Source organism: Micromesistius poutassou (genome assembly GCF_964030765.1).
Source record: "Micromesistius poutassou genome assembly, chromosome: 13".
NCBI lineage: Eukaryota > Metazoa > Chordata > Actinopteri > Gadiformes > Gadidae > Micromesistius > Micromesistius poutassou.
The window spans coordinates 11,638,696-11,656,401 of NC_140283.1; the positions used below are offsets into that span (position 1 = coordinate 11,638,696).

General features: G+C 48.4%; 1 protein-coding gene across 1 annotated transcript in view; it reads left to right on the top strand.

Moving 5' to 3' along the window:
• Positions 1-1,057: 1,057 nt before the first annotated feature.
• jph3b (junctophilin 3b) overlaps positions 1,058-17,706 on the top strand; it is a gene marked incomplete at its 5' end in the record, with an annotated part of 20,698 nt that continues 4,049 nt past the window's right edge. The window contains 3 exons of the mRNA XM_084477891.1: positions 1,058-1,439; positions 9,369-9,933; positions 11,569-11,934. Of these exons, the coding sequence (XP_084334017.1) occupies positions 1,058-1,439; positions 9,369-9,933; positions 11,569-11,934 (1,313 nt within the window). The remainder of the gene's footprint in view (positions 1,440-9,368; positions 9,934-11,568; positions 11,935-17,706) is intronic.

The following is a 17,706-nucleotide window of genomic DNA, read 5'->3' on the forward strand; positions in this document are numbered from 1 at the left end:
CAGGTTGTAGCGCGTCCTGATTTGTCCCGCCTCTCTCTTTTGCGTGATGGATTACCGCGGATGACCGTGAGTAGCCAGTGAGTTAGACTCACCTGCGCTCTGGAGACCGGTCACGTACGTGAACCACGCATGAACACCCACGCCTCCACAGATAGCGCCTGGGAGGCCTCGGGGCGACTGCCAGGAAGTCTTAAGACAGAGCTTCCACGGTTCCTGGGGGGTTAGGGTGTGTGGGGGGGGAGGGGAGACAGAAGGAAGCTTTTTTTTCCTAACCGAGGAGCAGGTGAGGGGCATCACCTGCCAGGAGGTAGCCGGGGGAGTCGAGATCCGAGCAGAAGAGAGGGAAAAGAGTTGGGAGGAGGAAGGGGCTGTGCTGCTGGTGGAGGGTTTCCAGTTGTGTTGTGACTGTCCCGGGGTCTTAGGGATGGCCGGCCGAGCCAGGTGTCCAGAAGAGTAGAGGCTCTCTGACGGGTGAGTTCAGAGAGAGAACGAGCGAGAGCGATGGCAGCTTGGGTGCCTCTCTCGCCCCCTCCTTTCACCGGCGTCTTCCCCAGATGGGCAGTGGAGTGCTAGCAAACACACAGAGCCGCTACAGGGCGATTGGCAGAGAGGATGGTGTGACTGGCTGGACAAAACTCCGGTCCCCCCCCCTTTCCCACAACATCCTGGGAAACCCCGGACACGTCTCTGCAGGGGACATATTCTGTTGTTCACTCCTACTTTTTATTTTATTGTTTTTTTTTTGTTGTTCCTTAATCCATAAAGAGACAGCGACACTGACCCACGGTTAACTCTCATCGGATTGTGGGGAGGGGGTTACCCACCTCTGACCTCCTCACCCACAGAACCCCAGCAGCCGTTTCCACTTCATTACCCCGCCGCACCCCCCCCCCCCCCCCCACGCCAACCAACCGTGGTTTCCACAACACCGATCCATTTACCTTTTCTCTTCCCTCTTCATTTTTCTCTTTTTGTACTCCCCTTCCTCCTCCTGGGTTTGTTTCTTTGGCTTTTTTTTCCAGAGGCTTCGGGGGAATTGCCAAGACCTGTTTCATGCATGTCCACTGGCGGCAGGTTCAACTTTGACGATGGGGGGTCTTACTGCGGAGGGTGGGACGAGGGCAAGGCGCACGGCCACGGCATCTGCACGGGGCCCAAGGGACAGGGCGAGTACTGCGGGTCGTGGGCGCACGGCTTCGAGCTGCTGGGCGTGTACACGTGGCCCAGCGGCAACACCTTCCAGGGGACCTGGGCCCAGGGCAAGAGGCACGGCCTGGGCGTGGAGAACAAGGGCCGCTGGGTGTACCGCGGCGAGTGGAACCAGGGCTTTAAGGGACGCTACGGCCTGCGCGAGAGCACGGGCACCAGCGGCAAGTACGAGGGCACGTGGAACAACGGCCTGCAGGACGGCTACGGCACCGAGACCTACTCGGACGGAGGTAAGAGACCCCCCCCCCCGCCCGCCCGCCGCCCCCGCCCCGCTGTCCCCCCGTTGCCATGGCGACCAGGGTGTCCACGAGGGCCCCCCCCCCCCCACGCCTCGGCGAACGCGAAGTGGGGTGATTTGTGGTTCTCTTTTTCTGGTGAATGATTCACGAACCGTGTGGCAAAGTGAGGCTTGTTTGTTCTGCCGAGCGGCGAAGAAATAGAGCCGTGGGCTGATTCTGTTCCCACACGGTTGAGGACGCACGCGTGCACGCGCGCACGCACGGCAATGCGTGACACAAGGAGACACGTTGGCGCAGAGACACACACACACACACACACACACACACACAAACACACAGGCGGAGGAGAGGTAGCTTAAGGAAAGGTGTTGCTAATCATTCCCACGTCGCTCTCTCTCTCGTTCGCTCTCTCTCTCTTTCGCTTGCTCTGTCTCTCGCACCCTCTGCTTTATATCAGCCCTTCAACCTCCTCTACTAAAGGACATGCTGTATATTTGGAGGTGCTGAATTCAGGCCATGGAGCCTTAGGGGGAATATTGGAGGGTCGGGGCTGGAGCTTGGAGGACCGGCTCCATTCCAATAGTCGCAAAACAACACTGGCAGTTTTCAAAGGACCTCCAGTGCTGCGCTGTTTTGAGCTGTCAGGGGAGAGTGGGATTCTACATATACAGTAGTTGGGAGTTAATACAAAGTAGTATCAACCATCCTACTTCTTAAAGATCAAGCACACAAAGCTTCTAAACAAACATTCACATTGTTAAAGCCCTTACTCACACACATACCAAACACACATAGAGACGTACTATGGACAAATGAAAGGGATAGATGGACAGACAGACAGAGAAATGAAAAGACACCTGTAAGCATGAATTGATTCATTGGTGTGTCATTTCAGCATTGTCTTCTTTGGAGAAAGGTTATCATGCTATTAGACAGCCCCACAGTAGAGTCTCATAGCTATAGGAAAATGGAATTTCAGAAGAGCTGATGCTGTGGAGGGATTAGCGCAGTCTGTAGCTGAGGTACTGGGACTGAGATTCTTCCTGGCCCAGAATGCGACACCAGAGTTGAGCACTTGAGTCAGAATGAATGCAGTCCCAGATTGCATTCATTCAACAGGTCTCAGAAGTGTGACCTGTTGGATGTGTTGCGGTGTTCCTGAACGATGTGGCCGACCAGACTGATCAACCGCCCTCACCATCCTTCTCTTTTATCTCTCTCGCTCGCTCACTCTCTTTCTCATCCTCTCTCTATTGCTCTCTCTTTTTTTTCACTCTCTCTCTCTCTCTCTCTCTCTCTCTCAACTCCCACAGCCCCCCTCTAATTCAGATGTGAACAGTTTGATTGAAAAAACCTTCCTACCTTACACAACATATACTATCATTAAGACATTTTTATAATTTTTAACCTCAATCAGATCATTGTGTGTGTGTGTTCTCTACGAAAATGTATAATTATCATCCATTTGTTTTATTCCTCTGATTTGCCTCTCTCTCTCACTCTCTCTCTTGCTCGCTCTCACTCGAACACACTCTCTCCTCCATCGCTCCGCTGCTCTTATGAAAGCAGTACTTTCTACAGTAGTGTTTCCATAGCAACGTTAGCCGACATGCAGCAGGTCACGGTGTCACAAGGGGCTCAATATTCCCTGCTGCTATTGGTTAGTCCACCGGTTGTGCTGAGCTACGATTGGCACAGGCTGGCTTGCTGGAGGAGCTAATGGTGTTTACTGAGACGAACAGCTAAGCTTACTGATTACCAACCAGAGAGAGAGAGAGGGAAGGAGAGCGAGAAGTGAAGTCAAGTAGAATGATGAAATTAACAAGCAACCAATCATTTCTGAATCATTTCATCAACTGACTCAAGTCAAGTCTGAGAGTCGGGGGTGGGGCGGGGGGGGCGGGGGGGGGGGATGGGGTGTAGGAAACATCTTATGGCAGAATGATCATTAAGCATAGACCAAGCCAGGGATTGTCGTGACTGCTTTGAGCTGCAGTGAGTGGCGTGGACGGGAGTTCTAGTCACAGGGGGATCCACTTCCGTCGCGTTGGCAGTGTGAAGCCCATATGTCACCCCCAGGATGGCTCAGCTCACTGCCGCCCACCCCCCATCCCAGACTGCTGCCGTTGGATGGGCCATGAGGATGGGCCATCGCGGGGCCGTATTTGTGGCGCTGACTTGAGGAGGCCCCGGTGCGATGAGTCACCCGGTGAGAGCGTTCCTCGTCGTCCCGTTAATGGACGGCACACTGCTTCACCACATGGGCGCGTATCCATGGCCCGCCTCAGAGCGGCTTATCATTGGTTCAACGTCAATCCCCGAACCTGGGAGAAATCTGAGGCGTCCCTTTATCAAACACTTGTTTTTCCCTCTAAAAAGGAAAATGGGTGTGGAATTTCTTATTTTTTTCCCGTTCTGAAAATGACCGGATGTTGAACTAGTCCATCCATAAAATGAACGTTTTTTTAGACAAAGCAGCTAGGTTCAAACAAGAAAGCGTCCGTGGTGAGCTTTAACGGATGTATTACTTCACTATCATCCCAAGGAGACACAACAGATTTAAATGCTGGGATAATTAAGTAGCATGTTAAGCTCTGTATATCCAAAACGTTTTATCAGGAAGTGGTAATCGGGGGGACCATTACCCTTACTGTGCAGGGAAAGAGTTATACACTGGTTTTATTGAGAGGATCATTTACTTGTGATGTCTAGAGTTTTAAATTCCAGGTGAATTTCTCCTCATGGTATCCTCGTCTGTGATGTAGCACCGACCGCTACTTTCTATTACCGCAGACGGACATTAAGCTTTCCCAAGCTTATGACTATCTGGGAGGGCCGGGAGGATGAAGGTTCAAAGAGAATGAGTAATGATTTCGATTCGGTTGCCTCTAAGTAGGAGTGCTAGCGAAACGTGTTGCCTTTTAAATGTAGTTGCGTAGGAGGAGAATCATTAGAAGAAGGATCCGATTCTTTCCAGCAAGGATGTCACGGAGAAAAAAGCAGGACAACTTTGTCCAGGGCCTCTGAATGCCATGATATGTTTGATATGATATTTACAACCGCACATATAATCCTCAAATATAAATCTGATTTCCTTCCCCCACCCAAAAACGGATAATATTCCCCATACAGTGAACTAAGCAGACAGAGATTTAAATCTATCTATCTATCTATCCTTATATCTGTCTGTCTGTCTGTCTGTCTGACTCCTTGTCTGTCTGTCTGTCTGTCTGTCTGTCTGTCTGTCTGTCTGTGTGTCTGTCTGTCTGTGTGACTCCCAGCCTGGCTGTGTGTCTGTCGGTCTGTAATAAATGTCTCCTTACCTTTGCATTCTAAAGTAACAGTGCTGTCCGTCCATCTTTCCCTCCTCCCGTGCATCTGTCTATCTACCGCCTCTGTTTCCCTTACAACACAGACCATGAGCAGCCTGACGTTTTTTTTAATGTGAAGGTACCTGTGCTTATTTACCATGCACACCACACCTGTGCAGTGCCGAGCATGCACGGGCTTAACCAATGACCGAGGGCTTTGTTGTGGTGAGGACCGGTAGCCACTGTGTGCAGTGCCAAAACACACGGATGCTCGCTGAACCACGACGGACGCGTGTGTGCACACGGTAGGCTACAGCTGGACTCATCCATCAACCCCCTTAGCCGGGCTGGAACCCTTTTTTCCTGGGCTCTCTCTACAGCTCTGGAAGGTAAAAGTCCCGGCTACTTTTGATTGCAGCAGACGTCTTGGTTCCATCCAGCCGTGCAACAGACTGGCTGTACAGCTGCATACTCTGAACCAGAAATTAATCCTGTCCTTCTTTTTTAATGGCCCTGGAGATAAGCTAGTAAACTCCTATTGGCAGCCTGTCCGGCCAAAACAAAAAATGACAAGTTGTGTCAGTATTGCAGTTGAAACCTTTTCGTCTTTCATAAAATCGACCAGACTGAATCCTTTCCTCTCACCTTCATTTGTTGTAATATTCTCTACCTTCTCTCTTTCACTATCCATTTCACAACCCCCCCCCCCCTACACACACACACACAAGCACACACACACACACACACAAGCACACACACACTTTTAATTATGAACCCTCACACAAGCTAATTGGTAAAACAAGATGTTAATAATTTTCAATTCTGAAACTCTGACTCCCTGGACACTTTCATTTCCGCCCATGGCATTCAAGTCAATATAGTCAGCTGTCAAATAACAGCCTTGGTGAATTTGGCCCATTTAGGCCCACACAAATGACAGAGCATTTTTTTTATCCAACTTCAATTGAAGCCGATTGCTAATGCAACTCTGAATATGGACCCAGTCATCAATGCTGGGCGCAAATCACAGGATGATACATGAAATTATAGCCTTCAAGGGGCAAGAGAGTGGCGCTGTAGAAAATACACAAATGCGACTGTGAAAGAATACACACACACACACACACACACACACACACACACACACACACACACACACACACATCGTCAGGGTCCTCATCTGCGATTTCAACGCCGTTCTACAGAGGGTGACAGAACCTAGAAATGAAGGACAGGTCTTCAAATATGTCACCCGTCCACCGTCCCCCTCAAACAACAAAGAGGGTGGCTGTTATCGGGTTAACCTGCACCACGGGGCCGCTGCCCCCCCCAGCCTCTCTGTGTGCCCCCAGTAGCACGCCACTATGGATCCATGGGGGGACGTCAGGAAGTGGCTATAGGAAGCCATGGATCCATAATCAGGGCCGTTATCTTGCCATGACTGGTTAGGAAGCACATACACTGGCTATAGACGCCTCACCACGCCTTTTACAAAACCCACTGCTTATCGACCGATTTCACATTCCAGTTTCTAATACGGCGATGAATGAATGGATGTCATCTGTAGCTGTAGCCGTCGTACGAGGACCATACCGCCCCCCCCCGCCCCCCCCAGGACATCAGACCGGTCCAACATGGCTGAATATGAAGGGGAAAATGGTTAGGCTGGGATGGAGACCAGTGCCCTGTTCTGGTTTATAATTCAGCACCAAGGAGAGCTCCCTGCTAAGTGAGGGCTGAGCCAGACCTCATTACCAGACCATGAATAATGTATTCAAATGTACTCGACTATAGGGAGGGGGGGGTGGTGAGATATCACATCCTCTATAGTTTGATTACAATACCGCCAGCTGGGGTATTGTACCCCCCCTACAGTGTGGGTAGGTTTAATTGAAACGCATCTTATTCAGTGGCTGACGCACAACCGCATACAACTGGGGGACGGACTGGGAAGACAGCTTTCCACTCAGTCAAGTCAGAATCCTGTACATGTAGGATCACTCAGACCTCAGGACAAGTTATTAGGTAGTCCACCTTAAGATACACTCTCTCTTTTCATCTCCCCCGTTCCTATATTCTCTTTGTTCACTCAGTCCCTTAGTAGTGCACTGCCCTACCTGCTCCTTGTGTTGTGCGTCTGCGTGTCCGTTATTTGTGCATGTGTGTGTGTGGCTGTATTTGTATGTGTGGTCTTTGAAGTGTCTGTCATATGGCTGCACAGCTGTGTGGCACAGTGATTACAAAGACCTGTACAGATGTGATGGCCAGCTGCACGTGTACCGGGAGGGTTTTTGTTCACGCTCAATGTGCGCAAGTGCTACTCCTCTTCGGAATACATTAGTGTGTGTAATTCTATTTTACTTTATGAGTGCATAGTCAATATATAATCAAACCAGATCCAATAACCAAGTATCATCTTGTTTTTCATTACCTTTGTATGTGTGTGTGTGTGTGTGTGTGTGTGTATGTGTATGTGTGTGTGTGTGTGTGTGTGTGTGTGTGTGTGTGTGTGTGTGTGTGTGTGTGTGTGTGTGTGTGTGTGTGTGTGTGTGTGTGTGTGTGTGTGTGTGTGTGTGTGTGTGCGCGTGCGTGCGTGTGCGTGTTTGTGAGCGTGCGTGCACACGCATAGCGTTACCACAGGTGCAAAGGAAAAACAGGAAATTAAATCCAACGAAGGAAACGGGGGTTGTAGTCCTTATATGGGCATGCAGCTTGTGTTGTGTGGACTACAGAATGAATCAGAGTGCTGTTACATCACAGACGTGCACAGGCGGACTGCGCTCGCAGCACTATTGTAATGCACACTTCAATTTGGATACGAATGTGTGTGTGTGTGTGTGTGTGTGTGTGTGTGTGTGTGTGTGTGTGTGTGTCTGTGGGGTACAAAACAGACGCACACAGATGCCCTACTTTCTGGTGAAGGCTTTGCTGCGTACAGTACGGTTCAGTACAGTAACGCTTGGGGTAATGGTGTCGACGAATCGGGATATGAACGGCATCAGTGAATGAATCAAACAATGCAAACCGCTAATGCTGTTTGCTGTTAAACCAGCCCACAAATCTGCTGCGTAATCACCAGCTGACGGGATAGGATGATGGAATAGGGACAGGATGATGTATACACAGTGATCGCTGTGTAAAGTATTGTTATTTATGACAGCTATCATGGCACCTATTCATTTAACGCTTCATTCAAGATGTGGAGTTCATCTTAGTTAATTGACATGTTTTGTTGTGCTTATTTGTCCCAAGCACTGTAATCTGGAGCAGGCAGATTTCAGGACCACAAATGAAACATGACATGTACAACTGTATCTGTTGCAGTGAGGTGATATAGTAGGACTTTGCTTAAAGATACAGCCTCTTAAGTCAAAAAGAGAAGAAGCATGCGTGTTCTCTTTGGCATCAATTCAAGAAAGGGGGAACAGGGTGATATTATTTTAACATACCTTTGAGACAAAGTTAGATGTTATGTAAGCATTATTATTAGAATATGTTTGTGTTGATCGTTAATGACTCGTTATGACAAGGCATGCCATGCCAGCCAACCATACAGAATGTAAAAGGTACCAAGAGGAATTTGATTGGCAGGATGTCACAAGCATAATCATAAATGGTAGTTTTTGTCAGTATTACTGGACGCATTACTGGAGTAAAATATTAATTTGTTTGAGAGTTCCTAGCCTAAATGTGTCTCTGTTGACTATGCTAAAGTGGCGCTGGAAGAATGATACCTGTACAGAAAGCTGTAGTTACAGAGTCAAAACTTAATAATTAATAATTAATAAATGAAAAGAACGGTTTGATAATTCTTCAAACCGTGTGTTTCTTGGCGTCTTCCCTTGAGTGTTGTGCGCTAGGTGTAATCTAGAGGCAACACAGTGATTATTGGCAGAATCCCTGGTGAAGCCGACGTCACAGTTTAGACAGCCGCTTCCACAGCGACCCGTCAATGAAGTCCATGGAGAAGAACCAATTTAACGTTTCCAAAGGCAAGAGAAACTGCCTTTCAGACCCTAATGAGGGTTCAGCAAACTTGATTAAGGTGGAGGAGGCAGACGTAACCAGAACCACGCAGAAAAATAACTTCCTCTTCGTCTTTCAGATCTGATTTCCCACAGCAGATTACTGACTCATTAAAATCGCCTCACACTCACTTACGGCTGTTTGTAGGGATGGTTTACCAGGAACCATGTTGACAATAACTGTGCTTTATTCTGTTCTGACATTTAATCACACATTCAAAGCGAATTATAGAGTGTGCATGTAAGCAGAGCTGTATTCGTAGGCTCGGTAGGAGACAGATCCACAAGGAATACACTATATGTACATATATAGTATAGACTATATAATACTGCTAAATCCTCAATGTAAATGTAATATGTAGATATGTATATGGCTGTGCTGTAGGTCATCAATATCATCTGTGACTCAATATGAAACCAAACAACTCCCAGTGTGCAAAGAGCTCTCCTCCTTTTGCCTAGGTTGAACCCCTGTCCTACACACGGGAAGTAACTTATTCCTCCTCCCCCTCCTCCTCCCCCTCCTCCTCCCCCTCCTCCCCCTCCTCCTCCTCCTCCCTCCCCCTCCTCCTCCCCCTCCTCAGGTACCTTCCAGGGCCAGTGGGTGGGCGGCATGCGGCACGGCTACGGCGTGCGCCAGAGCGTCCCCTACGGCATGGCGGCCGTCATCCGCTCGCCCCTGCGCACCTCCATAAACTCCCTGCGCTCTGGCTCAGAGCACAGCAACGGCACCGCCCTCCTGGACCGGGGCGGCGGCGGCGGCGGCGGCTCCGGTCCGGCGGGGCCCCTCCCCTCGCCGTCGGCGGGACCCCCCCTCATCGGCGGCGGCGGCGGCGGGGGCGGGGGCGGGGGCGGGGGCCCGGGCACGCTGACCACCAGCGTGTCGCTGTGCAGCTCGGGCAGCGGGGGCAGCAGCCCGGCCGTGTCGCGGGGGGGCTTCGTGCTGACGGCGCACAGCGAGGCGGAGCTGATGCGGGGCAAGCGCAAGGGGGGGCTCTTCCGGCGCTCCATCCTGTCGGGCCTGAAGCTGCGCAAGTCGGAGTCGCGCAGCTCGCTGGCGTCGCAGCGCTCCAAGCAGAGCTCGTTCCGCAGCGAGGCCGGCATGAGCACCGTGTCGTCGGCCGCCTCCGACGTCAACTCCACCATCAGGTACCGCAGCGTGGGGGGGGGGGAGGGGGGGAACAGCCTGCTTTGAATGTGCGTACATCGGGGGGGGGGGGAGAGTGGGCGGGACATCCGGCCGCTTGCAGGGGTTGAGCGTCGAGAGGCGAGAGAGAGGGAGGTACTTCTGATTGATGGGACATCCGTTTCTGTTGAGGCTATTGCATTGTCAAATTCTTCTTCACAAAACGACTTCTTGTCATTCTTCTCACTCCGGGGACACGTGCACACACAGCACATAGGAAGGAAGTTCAGCGAAATGTCGCTGCTTCGGTAGACCGCTAAAGCGATACAAATCAACACCTTCTCCCACCCCAGGGGGGACATGGTTAGTGTTGCAGTAGATAGTTCACCCAGGAAGAGGGCAAGGCATTAGCGAGAAGCCTTCTTGCTGTGGTTCTCCCGTTGTGTGTTGAATATGGGTCTGGCGCAATAACACAGTGGAATGAAGAGTGTTTTCAAGCAAAACAAAAACGCAGAGATGACTTGGATCCGGGTTACCACGGATACCGATCTGAGAGTGTAGCTCAGCAGAGGAAGACTGGAAGGAGAGCAGATCCAGGCGGGGGGGGGGTGATGAATATGAAAGTAGTGCACCTAACAGTAGATCCATACAGCTGGAGCTGGATGCGGGTAGGAGGCGGGTAAACGCACAGCATTAGCAGATGCGCGACGGGGAGGAGCACAGTCATTATTTACCATAATTAAATACTCCTCCACTGCTTAAGAAGATGATTGGAGTGCTTTGTTGATTGTCCGCCAGTTGGCCGTAGCAGAGCCGTGATGGGCTGCCTCTCAATGTGGGACAGCCTGGTTCTGTGTGTCCATCACTGCCACTGGCCCGGCCGGAGCCCGCGGCGTGTGCTCAGGCCTATTTCAGTGCGGTCATGTGTCAGGGATGGGAATCGCCAGGGACCTCAGCATACAAAAATAGATTCTTAATTAATATTTAGATTCTGTGTATTTCGTGATTCTGTCAAAATTGAGATACAATGTTGAGATTTCTTGTGCGATTTCTGACCATTTTTGTACTGAGTTGCCCACCTGTTGTTGTTCACGAAAAGATCTGGCTACAGAAAGAGTTGAGTCAGTTGATGAGTTTGATTGTGTGTAGGAGGGATGTAGCAGTGAAATATAATTTTTAAACTGTCGCCTTTATTGGCTGTTTGTCAGGCAAGGCGACTCTGGTGAATGATCGATTGGAAACAAAAGGAATCGATCGATCAATTAAAAGATAAAATAATCTTCAATTGCAGCCCTAGATCATTATATCAATCTCAGAGTTTTTCCCCGGCGTATGACACATCAATAAATCAAAAAAACAGGAAAAGTCTCATCAGTTGTAGCCCTTGTCTGTTTCTAGTCTAGTCTGCAGAATTGTGTTGAGTCCTTGCAACTGTTCCATAAGTGTGTGTGTGCCATGCAAAGCGTGTGTGCTAGGCTATGGGTGTGTTCCATGCTAAGGGTGTGCCATGCTAAAGGTGTGTGCCTTTCTAGAGTGCATCTGTACCTGCCTGTTTATTGGCAAATCAGGCCATACCTGGCGAAACAAAAGAAACAATCCCAGACGGCTGCTCTCGAACTTAAACCCTCTCGACCTCTCGACCTCCTCTTGACCTCCAGCCTGGGTGACGCCGACGCGGAGCTGGCGGCGGGCGAGGACGACGTGGACGCCACGGTGACGGAGACCTACTGTGGCGAGTGGAAGAACGACAAGCGCACGGGCTACGGCGTGAGCCGGCGCTCGGACGGCCTGCAGTACGAGGGCGAGTGGCTGGCCAACAAGCGCCACGGCTACGGCTGCACCGCCTTCCCCGACGGCACCAAGGAGGAGGGCAAGTACAAGCAGAACGTGCTGGTGAGCGGCAAGCGCAAGAACCTCATCCCGCTGCGCGCCAGCAAGATCCGGGAGAAGGTGGACCGCGGCGTGGAGGGGGCGCAGAAGGCCGGGGACATCGCCCGGCAGAAGGCGGAGATCGCGCTGTCCAGGTGAGACCGCGTCGCTTCGCTTCGGGGTGTTTTCCTGTCCTGTTTTGAGTTTGTTTGAGTTTCTCTTGTGGAAACTTTTATACAATGAGGTTTGGTCTCTCATTGAGATTAGACATCTGTGTGTGTGTGTGTGTGTGTGTGTGTGTGTGTGTGTGTGTGTGGGGGTGTGTGTGTGTGTGTGTGTGTGTGTGTGTGTGTGTGTGTGTGTGTGTGTGTGTGTGTGTGTGTGTGTGTGTGTGTGTGTGTGTGTGTGTGTGTGTGTGTGTGTGCGCGCGCACACGTGTGCTTCATTGAATTTATCAGTATTTACCATTGAAAGAAGAATTCCCTGACCGAGTGTTTCCCCCACTTGGGTGAAGTTCATGTTGGGTGGGTCAAAGGTCATGTATCTGTTGACTGTGAATGCTCTCTGGGTCCCACATGGCTGCTCTGTTAGTACTGCGGTGAGCCGACTCTTTGGATAGAGTCCTCAGAGGCTGGGGTTGTAAGAAGATCCAGACCCGATTCAATGACTCCAGCACACGCATTCATTTTGAGCATTGCTTAATTTGGATCAGTCTTTTGTGTGACCCTCGCGTTGCCCTTCTGACAGTGACACTGAAGGATTTCAGACCAGGGTCATTGAGAATCATACTCATAGTAATCTAGTAGCCTGTGCGTACCGAGAAGCCAGACTGACATGCACTGGATTGGAATAACGAGGATGAACTCCTCGCTCTAGTTTTTTCGCTGGGAGATTCTCCTGTTAAATGAAACAGGGGTTATAATTAGCAACTGTATTGACGGCTTATTGGTTGATGACCTCGGAGCTGATCAATTATGTGTCACATACCGAGAACACAGGCCTCCATTTGTATGTGTCGGTTGTTCACACACACACACACACACACACACACACACACACACACACACACACACACTGGTTTTAAGGCTTGGTTGACCCAGCTACTTTCAGAGAGAGAGCAAGAGTGAGAGAGCAGGAGGAATAATAGTGAGTGAGAGAGAGAGAGAGAGAGAGTGAGTGAGTTTCAATCCACCTTTATTGATGCTGACCAAAGCTTCTGATCTACTCGCTCATCAAAAAAAGTATCAGATCAATGAATTCAATTAAATAATGTATATAATAATATAGATACAAATCGTAGAGTAAGCATCAGAGAGAGAGAGATAGAGAGATTGAGTCAGAGAGAGAGAGAGAGAGAGAGAGAGAGAGAGAGAGAGAGAGAGAGAGAGAGTGAGAGAGACTACAAGATTGAGAGGACCCAATTGTGTAAGCAGAAAAAATGGATGTTGTAGATCAAGAGCAAAGAAAAGGTTGGAAATAAGTGGATTAGAGAGAGAGAGAGAGAGAGAGAGAGAGAGAGAGAGAGAGAGAGAGAGAGAGAGAGAGAGAGAGAGAAGGGAAGAGATGGGGAGACAAAGAGAGGTTTCCGCATTATGCCAACAGTGTTGGCAGCAAGCCTGGAAGAAAGAGAGCAGAAAAACACATAAGAATATATCTATCTCTTTCCCTCTACTTCTCTCTACTTCTCCCTCCCACACACACACACACACTCACCCACACACAAACGCACAAAAGTCAGCACACGCAAACATGCTGGACATAGATACTAAACTAGATCTCTTACGTATCTACAAACTACCTTAAGAGCGCAACGCTTTTGTTTTGAAGCTACACACACACACACACACACACACACACACACACACGCGCGCACACAAATGCACCCCTTGTTGCAACAGTGTGCACTTGCTATATTTGGCGAGAGGTGCAAAAGTCCAGGCCATTAGTGCTGATGTTCCACCAGAGCTGGCGGTAGCCCTAGCTACCGTTAGCTACAGCTGCTCACCTGCATACCAGCTGTGCTGCGATGACTCACCGGCACTCGCGCAAACAATACACATACAAGAGTGTGACGAATGATAAAAAAACAAAAACAAACTGCAACTCAGTCACGCCGTCGCTGAGGTAATCCTTATTTGAAGAGGACACATGAAAACGAGATGTTTGTTTATTTTTTTTATTGTTTATTTTTACACACACACACAGACCGACATTGAGTCGTTTGTCAATCGTGATTTGATCAGGCCTTTTGATTTCTGGTTGGAGAATCGTAATACCATGCTATGTGTCGTTTAAGTAATCAATAACCACCCGGCGGGGTTTAAGTAGGATGGGCTATTTACACACACACCCTCCGATGGTTTGGTTTCATGCGTTGAACCAGTCGGAAGCTGAAATGTAACATTTGCTGCGGCTGTTTATTGATCCATGCAGAGATTACTCTGTGCCCTGCCTCTAGAAACCATCTATGTCTACAGGCACAAAACCTTGGAGTGAGATTTGGCAAATTATTTTAAGCCCCTTTTTTGGGTCGCCGCTGCACGCCAAAGACATTTATTTATTCTTTTTTTTTTCTGGAAGTTAAGAACCATGACTACACATTCCCCCAGTTACATCAATTCAGATCCTTACTCCAACCATTAAAACATGGAACATAGAAATACATTTTTGCCCTGATGGTCACAGTCATTTTAGCAATGTGGACAGATGGAGTGAGTGAGTGAGTGAGTGAGGGAGTGATTCAACTGCATGTAGTTGGACTTAGCCTACAGAAGATCAAGTATGTGTTGTAATTGTAGCAGGTAGTTTGAGGTCACCTCATTGATCAAAGCTTTCCATCTATGGATAACCACTGCATGCATTTTCAAGGTAATCTTCCATAGGCAGATCAGGCAGCTTCCCTAACGTTACCTAATCTAAACCACATCAAACAACATGTACTGTGGAAGTAGTGGCCTAATAGTATTAGTGGAAATAAACTCACCATCTGTCCGATTTTCTTTTCGAAATTGGAAGCTTTCGACGTAGAGCACTAGTGGAGTCTTTCTAACATCATATGGTTTTAAGTTTCCATCAAAATAGCATTGTCGTTTGACCGAGGGAGAAGCAGGAGGTGAGGCGTGAGAGCCGGTGAAGGGGGTCATTTGCGTGAGTCTCACGCTCAATGGCCGCGGGTTGACAGTGCTGGAATTAGCATTGTGGCCAGATTGGCTCTTGTCTGAATGCAGGTCCGCATGCAATGTATCGAGTGACTGTACCTCATTGCATGCATTTTGTGTGGCTAATGCCAAAACTGTCTGTACTTACATTTCTACACTTCCATTAAGGGGCCATACAATCTCTGTGGCACTTGCTTGATTGATTTTTGAATTTACCAAATTTAAAGCATTTCATGTTAAGTAAAGGGCTACTTATATTCATTATTAATAATCACTGAATAAATGCTGAGCCTGGGTAGTGTGCTCTGTTCACCTCGACATGACCTGTTGTTAGTTGTGTTTCATTGAAACAATGTTCGCTTAAAATAGTACATATATATATAGTACATACATATATATATATATATATATATATATATATGTATATATATATATATATATATATATAACTACTTCTGATCCAGTGAACACTTTACAACCTTAGAAAAAGCCCTGTAGTGTGTGTGTGCTCTCACAACACTCAACACATTCAACACTCAATCAAGGGCAATGAGAAGGCGTATAAGTTTACCGCAAGTTAAACTTTGTACACTCACCTTGTAAAGCGCCAGAGGCAACACAACTCAAAAAGACATTATGCTGTGTAATAATAGATTGACAAATGACATGTGATGCAACATTGTGTCCTTTTAAGTAAATGACATCCAGGGAGGGGGAGGAGGAGGGGGAGGAGGGGGGGTGAAGGCAGGCTTCCTACTGAACCAGCACCTTGTTTCTCATGTGCACACCGTGCTTGGATCAGGGTGCAGAGCTGACTCTGTGTGGCTCAGCCTAACCCAGATACACACAGCAGCAGCAGCAGCAGGGATATCTGTCCCAGCAGAACAGAAGGGTACAGAATAGAACAGTGGGGGTGTTTTCTAGTAGAAGGCCCAGAGGAGGCTGGAGACCAGAGAAATGGACCAGAGAAATTAAAGTCGCTGCAGATGTCCTTCAGAGTGGAGCAGGCCATCCAGACAGAGGGACAGAGCAAACAGCACATCTCGGCTTATATAGGCTGCATGGGACACACTGCTGCAAAGCCAAGTCAAAACAACATCAGGAAATGTGATTTTGTATTCCAATCAATACTAGTGTGTGCTTGTGCGTGTGCGTGTGTGTGTGTGTGTGTGTGTGTGTGTGTGTGTGTGTGTGTGTGGCTTCAAAACGAAAGCATTGTGCACACACACACACACACACACACGCACAAAGAATGAATGATTGTGAGCATCACCAACATGTCTGGGTCATTCTCAGAGTGAAATAAACCACAAAGACCTTAGATTAGGATCTCCCTTGCTGTTGCTCACTCTATCGCTGAATTAAATTAGAATGATGATACACCATGTGTTGCCAAGGCAACATGCATTTACTGTCATTTTACTAAGACCTCATATTAATATTTGTATATTCAAACCAATTATCATGATCTCTCAGTTGTGCTCCAAAAAACGATGCCAAATAAAATCAAGCAATCACTTGATGTCAAATGAAAATGTTCATATTTCACTTATTTTATTGGCCAACCATTCTTTCTCTCTTTCTGGCTTTGTTTCTCATTCTTTCATTTGATTCTCCTTTTATCTATTTACTGCTATTTCTGCCTGATCCGTTCCCATCTGTCCATCTATTTATCTCTTTCTCTCTCCCTCTCTTGCTCTTGCTCTCTCTCTCGCTCACTCTCTCACTCTCTCTCACTCACTCACTCACTCACTCAGTCACTCTCTCAGAGCAGAGCGCAGGAGGTTGAGCATAACTCTGAACCTTCCCGGGCTAGGATCCATGGTGTCTATATTTTCCTTCCAGATGGTTGACTCATTCAGCCACAAACAGGTGGATTGGATAGAGGACAAAGGTTTGGCTGAATTGCAGACTAAAGTGAAAATGCAAGAAATACAGTATGTCAGTTTATTCATGGGAATAGGAATGTATGATGGCATGGAACGCCGAATCGCTATCCTTTCTCATTTCCTCATACACACACACCAGCATGCTAACACACACACACACACACACACACACACACACACACACACACACACACACACACACAGGCATTCTTTCACACAATCATACATGCAACACACACACTCTGGCATGCTGAAACACTCTCACACACTCACACTCACACACACTCTCACGCACGCACGCACGCACACACACACACACACACACACACACACACCACGCACATGCGCACACACAAGGCGCAACCAAAGGCACAAAGCTGAGCGCACGCAGAATGTCGAGCGAGCTGTGGAGACAAAACACAGGCGGAGAAAAATAAATCAATAGGCATCGACATGCAACACTGCATCAAGACTACTGCCCAGAGACAGAGAGACACAGAGAGAGAGACAGAGAGTGAGAGAGACAGGTAGACGGAGAGAAAGAGAGACAGACAGACAGAGAGAGAGACAGAGAGAGAGAGACAGGTAGAGACAGGTAGACAGAGAGAGAGAGAGAGAGACAGGTAGACAGAGAGAAAGAGAGAGAGAGAGAGATGATACAGATTATATATATTTATATTATGACAATATAGCGGCAGTGTGATGAAAGGGATGAATGATGAGGGGGTGTGGCAAAAAAGAGATAACAATAAGAAGAAGACAGAAGAGGACAACAGTGGTTGTGTGTGTGTGTGTGTGTGTGTGTGTGTGTGTGTGTGTGTGTGTGTGTGTGTGTGTGTGTGTGTGTGTGTGTGTGTGTGTGTGTGTGTGTGTGTGTGTG